At 33.9% G+C, this 13,997-nt stretch overlaps 2 protein-coding genes across 5 annotated transcripts; both read right to left on the minus strand.

Annotated features, from left to right (window-relative positions):
• Positions 1-583: 583 nt before the first annotated feature.
• On the minus strand, positions 584-3,527 carry LOC133795770 (pentatricopeptide repeat-containing protein At4g21170). Of its 2 annotated transcripts, XM_062233229.1 has the most exons (3): positions 3,136-3,527; positions 2,638-2,735; positions 584-2,432 (listed from the first exon to the last, which is right to left on the minus strand). In XM_062233229.1, exon 3 carries the CDS (start codon positions 2,383-2,385, stop codon positions 679-681), a length of 1,707 nt encoding a protein of 568 aa, XP_062089213.1. In that variant the 5' UTR covers positions 2,386-2,432; positions 2,638-2,735; positions 3,136-3,527; the 3' UTR covers positions 584-678. The 2 variants fall into 2 exon arrangements, with proteins under 2 accessions (XP_062089213.1, XP_062089212.1); XM_062233228.1 differs by lacking the exon at positions 2,638-2,735.
• A 4,878-nt stretch (positions 3,528-8,405) lies between these two features.
• On the minus strand, positions 8,406-12,964 carry LOC133795775 (probable plastidic glucose transporter 3). 3 transcript variants are annotated; one of them, XM_062233236.1, is made up of 15 exons: positions 12,946-12,964; positions 12,518-12,642; positions 12,226-12,377; positions 11,664-11,769; positions 11,504-11,571; positions 11,252-11,384; positions 10,531-10,630; positions 10,340-10,452; positions 10,147-10,240; positions 9,799-9,952; positions 9,572-9,715; positions 9,422-9,495; positions 9,256-9,344; positions 9,015-9,129; positions 8,406-8,804 (listed from the first exon to the last, which is right to left on the minus strand). In XM_062233236.1, the coding sequence occupies exons 3-15, from the start codon at positions 12,314-12,316 to the stop codon at positions 8,622-8,624; spliced, it is 1,464 nt and encodes a 487-aa protein (XP_062089220.1). In that variant the 5' UTR covers positions 12,317-12,377; positions 12,518-12,642; positions 12,946-12,964; the 3' UTR covers positions 8,406-8,621. The 3 variants fall into 3 exon arrangements, with proteins under 3 accessions (XP_062089220.1, XP_062089218.1, XP_062089219.1); XM_062233234.1 differs by lacking the exon at positions 12,946-12,964 and adding an exon at positions 12,784-12,877; XM_062233235.1 differs by lacking the exon at positions 12,946-12,964 and adding an exon at positions 12,788-12,872.
• Between the last annotated feature and the right edge of the window lie 1,033 nt (positions 12,965-13,997).

Consider the following 13,997-nt stretch of genomic DNA (forward strand, 5'->3'; position numbering starts at 1 on the left):
GTATAGCCAAATTCATATTATACTTATCAACTAGAAAATAATGAAGCATGTGGGAATTTTGTACTAAACAGAACCAAATAAACAACAATGATTATACTGGTTCAAGACCAATAGATCTATGTGATCTATGGCTCTAATCCAGTTTTGGAACACCACCAACTTCCTCTTTATTGATAAGAACAATTTCTTGGTACAATACAGTCAAGTAGATTCAACTCTCTTGGATCCTCTCAAAGTGCTTGTCTTTCTCTCAAGAACACTCAGACCCGAGCTTGCATATTCATCAACATATGCAGCTCATTACAAAACCCAAGAACCCCAATCTCACTCTTTACTCTGTACCAAAACTCTCTCTCTTTCTTGCTCTTTTTCTGTGTATTAAATGAGGAGAATGAACCAGTATATATAGGCAGCTGAACACGAGTGGCCTTGAAAGATATTTTTAGCTGAGTTGGATTAGTTAGTTAAAACTGGAAACTAATCTGACATAAGTGACTTTCTGTTGCTAATCATTTATAGGAACTATACCACAATGTATATACAAATCAAGCGAGTCCATGACCTTTCACATATTAACAGGATAGAACAACCATGTAAATTTAATATTAAAAAAAAAATTCAAAAAATGGTTACAGTCAGCTTAACCGAATAGAGTGAATGCGCTACAAAAAATTTATCTTACTTAAACACAAATATTAAACTCTTATACGTTGCTTCCTCTGGCTTAAGTCCCATCTTCAACATCTCATCATGAAGTTTCAAGGCTTTCCTGAGTTCATTTAAACGAGAAAGCCCTTGAATCATAACTGTAAAACTGGCACTGCTTAGCTTTTGGTGGCTTCTCATGTGATCAAACACCCTGACTGCTTCTTCCATTCTCCTTACCACAACCAGGCCATTAAGAAGTACATTGTAAGTTGTTACATCCAAACTAAGGTTCATTTTTTCCATCTTATCATGCAATTTGATAGCTGACTCTATCTGTTTGCTAAAACAGTAATGCTCCACTAACGAGCAACAAGATAATGAATCAGGCAAAAGTCCTTTGTCCAATATCACATTCAACATGTCTTCTGCCTCTCTCCATCTGCCCTTTCTACATAAAACCGCTAAAAATCCAGACAAATCTGATGAGCAAGGACTAAATCCTCTTTTTATAAGTTCCATTAACAACTCACATACCTCCTCAGATTGCTCTTTCCTGAGAAGGACACTAGCAAATGCATTATAAGTCGCCTCATTCAATACAACACCCTTCTCAGAAATTAGACTGTATATCCAAATTGCTATATCCGTTCTCTCTTCTTTAGACAACACCCTTAGCATATACCCGTAAGTAGCATCCTGCAATCCAATATTTTCATCAAAAGCTTTCCTAAAGAACATCTCAGCTGCATATGTTCGGTTCAAGCCACAAAGTTTTTGTATCACTGTATCATATTCACATAAAGGACTCATAGAAATGAGTTCGTTTTCAACCATAATACTCATTATTCTAGCAATCGCTTCAGAATTTTCATATTTACAAGCCCCATTGAGAATCAAGCTCAAAGTACTGAAACCCGGGTTAAGTTTTCTTTCATGCATCTCATTTAAGCAATCAAATGAAGCTTTAAAGTTCCCACTTTTGGTAAGACAATCAAGAAGAGAATTATATATCTCAGAACTATAAACACCCAATTCTATAATTCTAGCTATTCTTTCATGTTCCCCATTTCTACCAATAATTCGTGCTATCAGGGACCATGTAAATTTATTCGGCAAGACCCCATTTCGAAGTATGGCACCATAAAAGGACCAAGCCAATCTAATCTCATTCCCTCGTTGAATAGCATCAAGAAGAACATTGCAGACACTAATCGAGGGGGTATAACCATGAACTCTCATTTTTCCATAAACCTCTAAGCCTTCTCTGAACAAACCCTTCCGTCCGTAAGTTTCGAGAACAAAGCTCAAAGATAGGAACAGAGAATTTTTACCTTTACATGACAGAGTCAAGTGCTCTACAAGAACTGGTGCAGGGTAGCTCTGAACCAGAGAATCCAAAAGGGGCTTCACAGATTGAGTAAAGCCAGACCCGAGTGAGATTTGGATGACATGACATTGGGATTTGAGGTCTGATTCAAACCCAAGATGCGATTTGGCCCAATGAAAGAAGTCCAGCGAGATGCGTGGGTTGTTCTGGATCCTATGTAGGATTTGGAGGAAGAGAGGTGGGGTGAGTTTGAGGTTTTGGAGGAGTTGAACCCAGTTGTGTCTCTGTAGGAGAATAGATGAGATTTTGGAAGCTAGTTGGTTTCTCTGGACTTCGGTTCTCCAACGTTGGGAAGCTGCAGAAGATAATGAAAGTTGCTGAGAGACTCGGTGAGCCTTCTCCTTGAGCATCGGTGTGTTCACTGAGTGTGTGTGGCTACGGGATTAAGACCTTTCCACTGCATTAGGGAAAGTGGCAATTTACAAACTCAAAAATAAAGACCACAAAAACATAGACTAACACTGCAGCAGAATCTACAAGCTGTGCAAAAAGTCAGTCAATGCAAAAATTTAAATCAAGGCTTGGTAAGACTACAAGTAACCAGTCAGAGCATTCAAATTGATATGCAAATTTGATACTCAAAAATCTGAAATAGAACTCACCTTCCAAATAAGTTTTTGAAATCCTCCAGCAACTAATAGATTATATTTTACAGCAAGAGAAATGATTTGAGTTTGCTTAAATCCTTTTAGCAATGATTCTACATGGCAAAACTAGTAAGTAAACTTTAGCATACTGTTGTTTTATATTAGAATGGACTATTATATAAATGTATGTATATAAAAGAGAAAAAACAAACGTATTCAGCAGAGAAATGATATCTGAAAAGATTGAAATAAAAAAAACAAAGTTTTCTCAGATTCTTCTATGAGGAGTTTTATCAAACAGGTGGTAGCTGTTCTTAAATAGAACTATAGTTTTCAATAATTATGACATTTTATAAATTCATCTCTCAAAAAGAATTTTTTTATAAATTCCAAACTAATAACAGCAGCTTCCCAACTATGGAGAGAGATTTGAAAAGTAAATTTTATAATATTACAGACCGAGTAGATCAAAATCAAAGATAGATGAGAGATTCAAATAAGAAAGAAGGTTACCACATCAGATATTAAGCAGGAATAGATGGACGGAGATTGTCGAACGGAAAATATGGTCAGCCGGACCGGAGGAGATGGGTGGTGGCAGAGTTGAGATCGGTACAATTAAAGAGGAGAGGAAAATAGGTAAGAGAGAGGTTGTGTAGTGGTAAAGGTACAAAATATTACACTACCACCTCAGTTCTTTTTTCAAGTAAACAATAATATGCTTTGTATTATTACAACACATATTATCCTCTTCTCTTGGTTATGGTGATTGATTCGCATGTTGGCCGTAGTTTTTTAACACCAAGAGCTATGAGTGGTAAATATAGTTAGCTCTGTTTTGGTATTTGGGAACGACTTCATTTCACTTCTGTAAAAATGTATACTTTTGTTTAATTTTTTTTTTTAGAATTTCTCAAAAAGCATGCCCACGAAAAATATGGAAACATATATAGAAATAATTGATGGCCTGTCTTGTTTTCTAATAATATTGTGGTTTTTGTGTTTTTACGTTGCTGCTGCTTTTAAATAATAACACATGTCTTTGTCGCAGTCAATAAAATAACAGTTTTTCGAACAAGATAAACTTCATTTGTAGCTTTGGGTACCGCGAAGGCTTGCAAAATAATATATATTATGAAACCTAATTTTTAAAATTTTAAATTAAGTAAAAACTAAAAAAAACAGAGTTTACAATTTTATTGGTTGGAATCACTATTTTTAGCAATTTCGAAATTAATACAAAACAAAAAATTTATGCAAAAAAAAATAATTACTTATCAGTAACTTGATGTACTAAGTCACATATATATCATGTTAGCATATTTGCACATTTTTCTAAGTACTCATGTGTGAGTAATATATTGAAATTTTTTTCATATATATATATGTATAAGATTTGGATTTTGTCCCATTTTTCAAGAAAATGGAATGTGTGAGTTTAAGAAATTAGTGTATATTTATTATTAAATCCTAATTTTAAAATGTTTAAATTAAGTCAAAATTTAAAAAGAAAGCTTACTTCTTATTAGTTGGAATCACTTTCTATAATGGCAAAAAAAAAAGGCAATTTCGAAATTAATGACCAAAACCAAAAATTTATGAAAAAAAAAAATTTACTTGTTGGTAGGGCTGTGCAGAAACGATCCGATCCAATAACAAACCGACCGATCCAATGTCAACCGACCGCTAAAAATTGGATATCCAATCATGATTGGATTGGATCGGATGACATTTTTAAAAATCCAATATTGGATCGGTCGGTTCTTGGATGACATGTAAATCCAATGGATCCAACCGACCGATCCAATCCAATAATGATCCAATACCATCCAATTAATATTCAGATAAAAAATATATTATATATTTTTTTAAAAGTTAAAATATATTATATTTTATTACATTTACTGTTTACATATATTATATTTTATGTACTAAACTTTTTTATTTAATTATGATGTATTATTGTAATTTTATGTTGGATTCCTACAAATTATTAAGACTTATGTTTTTAATTTTATATTAGATTTGTGTTGTAAACTTCTAAATCATTACAATTAAATATTTTTATTATTTGGATGAGTAATTAGTGTTTTTATAACTGAAATAATATTTTTTTTTCAAAAAAAATCAGCCTAAATAAAGGTTTTAAAAGATCGGATGGATCCGATCCGATCCAACGGATAACCAATGGATGCATCCAATGGATGGAACCGAACCGATCCAATCATCCATTGGATCGGATCGGATCGGTTGGTTCAAGATGATTGGATCGGATCGGTTCCAAAAATCCAACATCCAATTGGATGATTGGATCGGATCGGATGGGCTTAAAAACATTGGATGTCATCCAATGAACACCCCTACTTGTTGGTGACTTTATGTACTAAGTCACATACATGTCATGTGAGCATATTTGCACATTTATCTAGGCAGTCATATGTGGATAATACCCATTGATAACTTTTCCATGTATATATATATTTCGATTTTGTCCCATTCTTGAAGAAAACAGAATGCATTACGTTGTATGGCACGAGAGGGTGCCACATGCTTTATTGATTTTTTAATTGTGTTGAAACCATGTTGATGGTTTTGTTAACCAAATGGATTTTTTGTTTTATATTTTGTTAAAAATTTATGTTTGAAAGTACAAACTGTCACAGAAATACCAGGCACAAGTACAGGTGGTGAGTCCTAGTGTTAGTGGCGAGGGCATTATTGTTTTAACACATGTACACTTATGGGCGGGAGAATCGTAATATTTTAAAAGTACATAATAACACATACTGTGAACGTAGAATAACACAAAGGAGTACATCAGGATGAATGTTGAAGCACATTGAGGGTTTTGAGAACATTCACAAAATAAATTAAAAGCATGGAGATGTCATTTTTTATATGAATTTGTATTGAATATATATTGGAGTATAAATATTTTAAGGCGAAATGGTTGTACATAACTTGAGATTTAAAATAATAATTAATATATTGTTTTTAATTTTTTTTTTCTTATAAGAAGCATGATGTTATTAGGATGTTTGAATGTAATTTTTAAGATTAATTTCAGAGCAATTTTTTATTTCTAAAAAATAAAGATAAATTTAACTTGGACCTAAAGTAATAATATGTGACAAAGTTAATAAGTAAACATGGAAAATAAAAACTAAAGCAGTCCTTAGAGTTTTAGCATAACCAGCAGTAATAGTTTAAAGAAGAACTAGTAATAGAAGAAGTTAAAATATAAATTGAAGCATGTTAGAGTTATAGCATATGAAGCAATAGTAGTATATAGAAGAACTAGTAATAGAATAAGTCATTGTGGTATGATTCTTGTGTTAAGCCTGGTGGATCAGGGACGTACATGTCTGTGAAATCAGAGTGTGAGTCAACTCCGAGGTGAATATGAGGATTGCTAGGTTCTGGATCCTGTGTTGCATCGTATTGATCTTTGTTTGGGCACATACGGTAGTCATGGCAGGTGGATCGACATATGCGACGATGTTTTTGCCTTCATGGGACTCCCTCTCGCTCCCGTGGAGTTGAATTACATGTGCCCTTGGTTCCGACCACTTCGTGGTCTTTTAGAATGTTGGGGTTGTCATTATATCTGCCTGGTTGTGGTGTCTCGTCTTTGAGATTGGAGTTCAACTCGAACTCCTCTTTGAACTTTGTTGTGAGGCGTGAAATTTCTTCTTTGGCATTGTAGTACAAATTCGGTAAATTGGAAGCATGGAAATTCAAGGTATCTGTTTGTAAATTAAGGGATTCAAATCTGGGCATCTCGAAAATGTTTTCTTACTGTGATGCTGCATGGATAAATTGAAGGTGTACATTTCGCGTGGCATCTTTGCTCCATCGCTTCTTGAGAAGGGAATCTAGGATTCTCCTAATGTTTAATCTTTTCATGGCAGCCCATAAATATCTACATGGGTAGCCTTGACTCTCAAACATCAAGCAACTACAGTGTAGGCAATTTTGATGTTGAGATGTGTATTGTACCTCAAGGTGTTGGAATTTTCCAATGGTGAAGATCTTCCACTCGTCATCTTCTTGCTCATTGAGCACACAATAACTATTCTCCATTTCAATTTCTATAGCAATTTTGTGGTACATGTTTCTTGTGAAAAAATTCACACACTGTTTATAGTACGTTGTCAGCAATCTTGCTTGAGTTGGGAGTTCGGGTTTTGTGTGCTTGGTTATGTAGTCGTTTTGTCCCTCTTGGTGGCATAGCTTCGACAAAGTCAGGGAAACAGAACTTCATCTCACTATAGTTCTAATCATGTAAGGCGTAGAGAGCAACCCAAGGCATTTGTTCTAATAACAGTACGTATCACAGAACACAAAAAATAAGTCACTAAACACACCAAAACAGAATGTCAAACGACCTAAACCAAACGAGTAAGCACATTATAAACACATCAATGCCAAAATCATTTTAGGCACAGAAAGAAACCCAAACAATTTCATATATAACAACACATATCATTTTTGGAAGGATTTTGTCCACTTTTAAAAATCATTTATGAATAAAAATTGATAAGATGTATAGCATCGCATGTAATGAATAATATCATATTTAACCTCAAAATTAAAATACTTGAACCCAATCCCTTTTCTCAGAACCAAAATTAAACCAATAAATAGACCAATTCTTCAATCTTATATCAAATGTAACCAAACTAAAGCACATTATAAACACATCAATGTAAAATCGTTGCCAATCTCATAATCACTATGACCCTAAACAAATTGAATAAATTCCTTTTATAAAAAATTAGTAACAAAATAAATTCTTTACTTTAAACCTTAAAAATCTCAGTCTAAAACAGTTATAAAAATCCTAATCGAAATGTATTTACAAATTAACAGTCCTTGAATGCACAAAAAAAAAACAAAATGAAAAACAGATTCCCAAACTCGGACCCAACCCACAACTACCAACAACGACACTGAATAAATTTTTGAGAAACATTAAAAGTACAACGATACTTACTTGGCACTAACAATTTCTAATTTTTTTTTTAGAAAAACCATGAAAACGACAACACAAGAAGAACAAAATCAATAGATGATTTACACAATTTCAAACTCTACAAACAAGAATCAAAACAAAAATTGAGAAAATTTTGAAAAATTACCTTAAAGTATAATACGAATCTCTTAAAATCTTTCACTCTTTCAACCCTCCGAAAACAACTACAATAGAATCTCTTCTTCTCGATTGGTTACAGAAAAAGAAAGAGTAAACATATGAAGATGAGAGGATGCAAGGAGTAATGAAAATAGTGGTGTTATAAACGAAACTACAAAAAATACCTTAAAGTATAGTCCAAATCTCTACAAAATATTTCACTCTTCAACCCTCCTCAAGAACTCCCATGCAAAATGCAGAGAGTTTTAATTAAAAAATGAGAGTAGTGAAGAAGGTGTTGACAGTTCGTAGGTAAGCAGTTTGAGAGAAATGGGGTTAAGTTGATGGTGGTTTAAAGTAACTATCACATCCGTAACATCACATGTACTTTTAAAAACAATTAATTTTTTATTACAAAAACAAAGATGAGTGAATATTTAATGATAAATACACAACTAGTTCACGTTCTTTTTAAGTTAACAAAGACCCTACTTACCCTTACTATTCCTACCAATCTATACTAAATACTAAACTCATCCCATCTCTTAAAATTCAATCCAACGACTACTATTCAAAAACGTAATTCCGTTTTTCAACGGGCAGGACAAAATCCATTCCCTATATATATATATATATAACATCAATGTGCTCAGTAAAAAAAACAGCTCCAACAAATAACAATATACATAGGCCTTCCAGTGTGAGCATGATGATCGTTTGTTCTAAATTCTCCAAAGAGAACTTCGTGTTGGGAATTACAACTGATCTGGCAGAACAAATGTAAATTTAAGGTTTAATATCGTATTTTACCATAAATCAATAAGAAACTTGTGTAAATCGCCTATAGAATTGCAAAATGAGCCTTTTACTCCGGTGGAATAAGTGCTATTTCGATTTCTTGGAGCGTTTTCCCTTTTGTTTCCACCACATTTCTCTTCACAAAAATCACTGCCACAAAACAAAAGGTGGCAAAGACTGAATACAGAAATTGTGCCCCAATCTGCTCCAGCAACCGTAAGAACAAGAGACCAACAAAGAAATTTATCACCTGTTAAAAGGCCAGTCACGTCAGAATAACAAATAATAAAACATTAATCAGTTAATATAAATGTAGTTCAGTCCAAGTTCTGTTTTCTATAGTCTGTCTTCTTTTCTAGAAATCTGAAGGAGAATTGGATACTAGTTTATCAGCCATGATCAATTTTTGCTAGTAAGTTCGTGTAAAGCAACATAGGAACGACCAATTCAGAAAAATTACCCAATGCACAGCCATGCAAATTGCCATAGCCTTAGCCCTGATCCGACCTGGGAATATTTCAGAAAGGAGGAGACTGGGGACTGGACCAGCGCCGAGGGAAAACATGAAGACGAATCTGCATTTGCTATTTCTTGATTAGCCATACACTAGTAACACAGCGAAGGCAATTGAGCTTTAAAGATGCAACTATTTAGACGACATGATCTAGCATGTCTGTTACAATAGATTGATGACCACTTACAGAAGCATGCCACCAACAGATAGATACAATGCCCCAGATCCTGATGCTAAAGAATTTGCTGCAATCACTTGAAGGATCAATGACACTACCTAAAATGAAATGCATGTCATTTGCAGGTCAACACTCATATTTTAGACTGTCTCTTTTGTTTTCTTTGAGAGCTTACCATGCCAGAAAAACTCCCGAGAAGAAGCACCTTTCTTCCAAGTTTATCCATCAATATCATCGCAATAACTGATCCTGAAGTAGAACAAAAAGTGAAAACTAAATACTACACACGTGTATATACATGCACAATAAGAGAGTAAAGCTATACCCAAAAAATTTGCGATTCCTACACATATGTTTGCAGACTCCGATGGTACCCCAAAGCTCTTAAATACAGTTGAAGAGAAATAGAATACAGCGTTTATGCCAGATAGCTGTTGCAAAGCAAAAAGGGTAGACCCCATGAAAACCACTGCAAAATGTGGAAATGATAAGGTAACCATGTAGAGGGAAAAATAAATGTCATAGGTAAACAATTATAATCAGAGCTAATACCTTTGAAATGACGACCATAGAGTAGCTCTGAGAATTTAACTGAATCTGATTCCTCCCCTCTATCAGACTTGGACAATTCTGCCATTGCAGATTTAACATATAATCCTCCTAAAAGCCTTTCTAATTCAGCTTCAGCTTCAGTACCTCTTCCTTTCTAAATCAAGTCAGAAACATCTATCAGTATCTCAATTGAAAAACCACCTTAACGGAGTGAAAAACAAATAAAATATGAGTCTTGTGAATTTGCTTTAAGCATCTGATGGTGAGTTGATGATGCAAATAACTTCTCTGATTATTTAGGGAACATGTCAATTTTTTTAAAAAAAATTAGCACGTGTAGCATATGACCTTGAAAAGCCAATGAGGGCTCTCTGCACAGAACTCCATGAGAACAGCAAGTGTTGCAGCAGGCACAGCAGACACCCAAAAACAAACCCGCCACCTAGCACATCATCATGTTTGTTGGAAAGTTTTACAGTAGTTGGAGAGATAAATATGTTACTGTATTCGACATTGATTTTTAACATAGTTAGTTACTTACCAACCCCCTCTTTCCTTGGCTGGGAGTCCGATAAAAAGTGCCCCCATAATTCCAAGACATGTTGCAATTTGTGTGAAGCAACTGTACCTACCCCTTATAAAGGCTGGCGAAATCTGTTTGATGAAACAGAAAAAGTTAAAAAAGAAAACTCGGCAATCTTTGAATCATCTGTAAAAGATTATCTCTCATACTTCTGCTACATAGAGAGCGACAACAGCTGGACCAATGCCCATTCCAGCTCCAACTAATAACCTCCCAAGGAGCATACCCCACAGACCTTTAGTTGTTGCACTGCAAGATTGTTTAAACTCTTCGGTAAACGTCATGTGAGTTAAAAAATAACTACACCAAGAAAATGTTACATGCAAGTAGTCTCTGATGATACCAAAAAACTTGAGGAAAATATATTCTAATTTATTGAAAAAAATTCAAGTCAGGTACATGGAGTCACTTAACCCCTCTATAGTTGTCGTATAAACTATTCGTTTCAAGTAATATTCTCTTCCTCCTGTTTTTCTTCTAATTCTAATCAGTGTCTTAAATAAATGGAAAAAAGAAGAAGAATTCCTACCTAGAGCAGAACTACAGCAATGCTAAACAAATATAAAAAGTATCTTAAATCATTTCCATTTCAACAAGTGCTAGAGAGCCAGTCTACTGTGAGTTTGTGATAGAGTTTCCCGTTTACACTAGATAGAGGTAAGATTTCCCACATGTATAACCTCAAATTAAAAAACCTTCAACTTTCTAATTAAATACCTTGTAGGAGCACTTAATTCTTTGAACACCTTTTTTTCATTGCAATACATTTGCACAAAACTAACATCTTTCAGAAAAAAGCATTTCTAGTAACTACATGATTGATCACATTTGAAAAAGAATGAATAACAATTGCTTGAATATATTGCTGACCTCACTGATGAACCAATTATCATTGGCAATGCACAGAGTTGAAATGCCCTTCGACGGCCAACTCCATCCGCAAGCCATCCACTAAATAGAGATCCAACAAAAGCACCTCCTAAACATGTACTTACCACTAGACCTACATCAACATAACAATAAATCAAACTAATAAATTTTCTTTGGAGAAGAAAATAAAATAATAAATTTGAATGCTTAAAAGTACACAACCAAGATTAAGACTGCTATGAAGTAAAGTACCTTCAGCTAAAGTATTCCCACTGAAGCCAAGATCCACAGATATACTCTCTAGTGTCTCATTGACCACTCTGCATTAGCATAAATACAGAGTAATTATTTTAGGCATAATATCATATGATAAAATAATAAGTAAAAAAAACAAGAATAATTTGGTAGATACCCGAGATGGTATCCAAACAAGAAAGAAGAAATTGCAGCGATAAGCATATGCGGTAAAGAGCGTCTCCATGAAGGGTTCCCAATATCTTTGCCATTCACTAAACGTACTAAAAAGTTCCATCCAAGAAACCAACACGGGTGTCAGTATCAACAGAGAAATAGAGGTGCTACAACCCCACTTAAATTACTGCTACTGTTTTTTGCCCTCACATAACAGATACAATAATGTACTTACTAATTGTAAATCATCTAAAATGATGACCTATATTTACTTTTATCGAATCACGTTGTTGAGATAGAAAGGCGGATGTCAAGGCAATGCGCTAGAAATTAATAATGTCAATACCCAGATTGTATGTAAAGGTTAAAAGTATTGTTATGTCCTCACAAGTCACAACAAAGAAGACGAAAAAAGGAAAAAGAAAAGGCCCAAGTACTACATCTGCCAGTTACTACACCATACAATCATTTGAAAGACTATTTTAAGCAATGTCTACTTCTAAAACAAGAATCCCAACCAAAACACACAAGTTAGAAATGGTGAATGAGCAATTAGAGAGTACCAGAACTTCCATCTTCGTCATAAACATTGGAATAGTCCCTCGCTTGTCCACGCTTGTACGTGGAAAATGCGTCGTGCTGACGCCCTCTCATATCAATATTACAGAACCCTCCCAACTTCCGCAAGAGGGTGCTCACCGGCCGACTGCAAATACTGTTTGTAAATGTACATACAGAGTTCAGCACATGTACATTCTCTTCTAATTTAAGCAATAACTGGACAAATCAAATAAGCTGTTGCTCATTCACCACATACATACATATATATATTAAAAAGAGAGAAAGAGAAAGAACCTTGTAGAAATGCAGAGGTAGAAAGAAAACGGTGAGATTGAAATCAGTCCAAGAGTGAGAGAAAGGAGGTAGAAGACGATGCTAAAATGCGCCGGAGAGAGTCAGTCACTGTAAGTGTTAAATGGCTTCACCAAGAGAAGACAAGGAAATCTGAGCGATGAGTGAGAAAGCTTTTCTTATTTCTTTGTTAAATGTAATGGCAGAGATGTAGATTTTAGTTTAGAGAGAGAAAGAGGCAGAATACAAAGAAAGAAAAAGAGTCGTACATACGAATGATGATGATGATAATGGCGATGGTAAGGTGACATGAATATAAATATGATAATCACATGGTAGTGAGTCTAAATCTAATGACCCTTCTAAAAAAACAAAATCTTTAAGCAGAGAAACAAAGATGATTTAGGAAGCAAAGAGGTCAGAGAAAGTACTAGAAGAGAGCTCTCCCTCTGAGAACGACACCTGTCCTCTGATAGTTGGCAACGGCCGGATCAGGTGTTTTGCAGCTTTCAGATCTGTCCAATCAATTTCAGACACGATTTTATTTATGCTCAAACCCAAACATCTCTTATGGTGTTAAGGGTCTTGAGTTCAACAAATTTTAATTTAATAAGTGTCTTTCAAGAGTCTGTTAGTAGCACTTAAAGCTTCAAATTATTTTCTTTTGATGATAAAAGTCTATAACTTTGTGTATTTGTTTATTTTTATGTGAAATTAAATTTGTTTATAATTTAAGTTTTTTTCTTTTTTTTTTTTGTAAATATTTCATAATTTATGTATTTTTGTAGCATATATTTATTAAATTAAATAATTTTATCATAAATATTCATTTAATTAGATATTTTCTCAAATATGTCACAAACACAACACAAGAAAAATACTTTTGTCGTCATAAAAATAATTTAAATATTTAAGTGTTACAAATTTAATAATTTAAATACTTTTGTCGCAAATATTCATATAAAATATTAGTAATCAAGTCATAATCTTATCTGCACAATTGCTTCCGGCTAATTAAAAAAAAAAAAGAGCAGCAAACTATCCTACTACTAGTTCGGCAATAAGCACAAATGCATTATTATTATTATTATTATTATTATTATTATTATTATTTTGTCACATGTAACCTTTTGATTAAAAATATCATGTTTCCATTGTAAGCACATTAATTAATTATATTATAATATATTCCCTTTCTGCGATTTATTGGGATGGAATTAGGAGTAAACAGCAATAGCAAACGATAAATAGAAATAACGTCAAAGTATTATAAAATTGAAATTGTCAGTATATGTTAGGCACTAACTAATACTACTCGGTTAGTTTAATCGTAGCAATTAAAACATTCTTGAGAAATTGCAAGCAAATTATGAAAGTAAGAAAAGGTTTTCAACAAATGAGATTGAGGCGTCTAGTGTCTACCATGCTACTTCCAACTTCAAATGCTGAGCCGAGTGACATATGGTCTGACAAAGTAGGACCC

This window comes from Humulus lupulus, chromosome 8 (genome assembly GCF_963169125.1).
Source record: "Humulus lupulus chromosome 8, drHumLupu1.1, whole genome shotgun sequence".
Lineage (NCBI taxonomy): Eukaryota > Viridiplantae > Streptophyta > Magnoliopsida > Rosales > Cannabaceae > Humulus > Humulus lupulus.

Excerpts from the sequence above, each read along its gene's own strand:
- LOC133795770 (XM_062233228.1), bottom strand. The coding sequence starts at position 2,385 with ATGCTCAAGGAGAAGGCTCACCGAGTCTCTCAGCAACTTTCATTATCT.
- LOC133795775 (XM_062233236.1), bottom strand. The coding sequence starts at position 12,316 with ATGAGAGGGCGTCAGCACGACGCATTTTCCACGTACAAGCGTGGACAA. Across the intron at positions 10,453-10,530 it reads TCGCTCTCTATGTAGCAGAA|ATTTCGCCAGCCTTTATAAG; the intron begins GTATGAGAGATA and ends TTCATCAAACAG. Across the intron at positions 9,130-9,255 it reads TCTGTTGGTGGCATGCTTCT|ATTCGTCTTCATGTTTTCCC; the intron begins GTAAGTGGTCAT and ends TAGCAAATGCAG.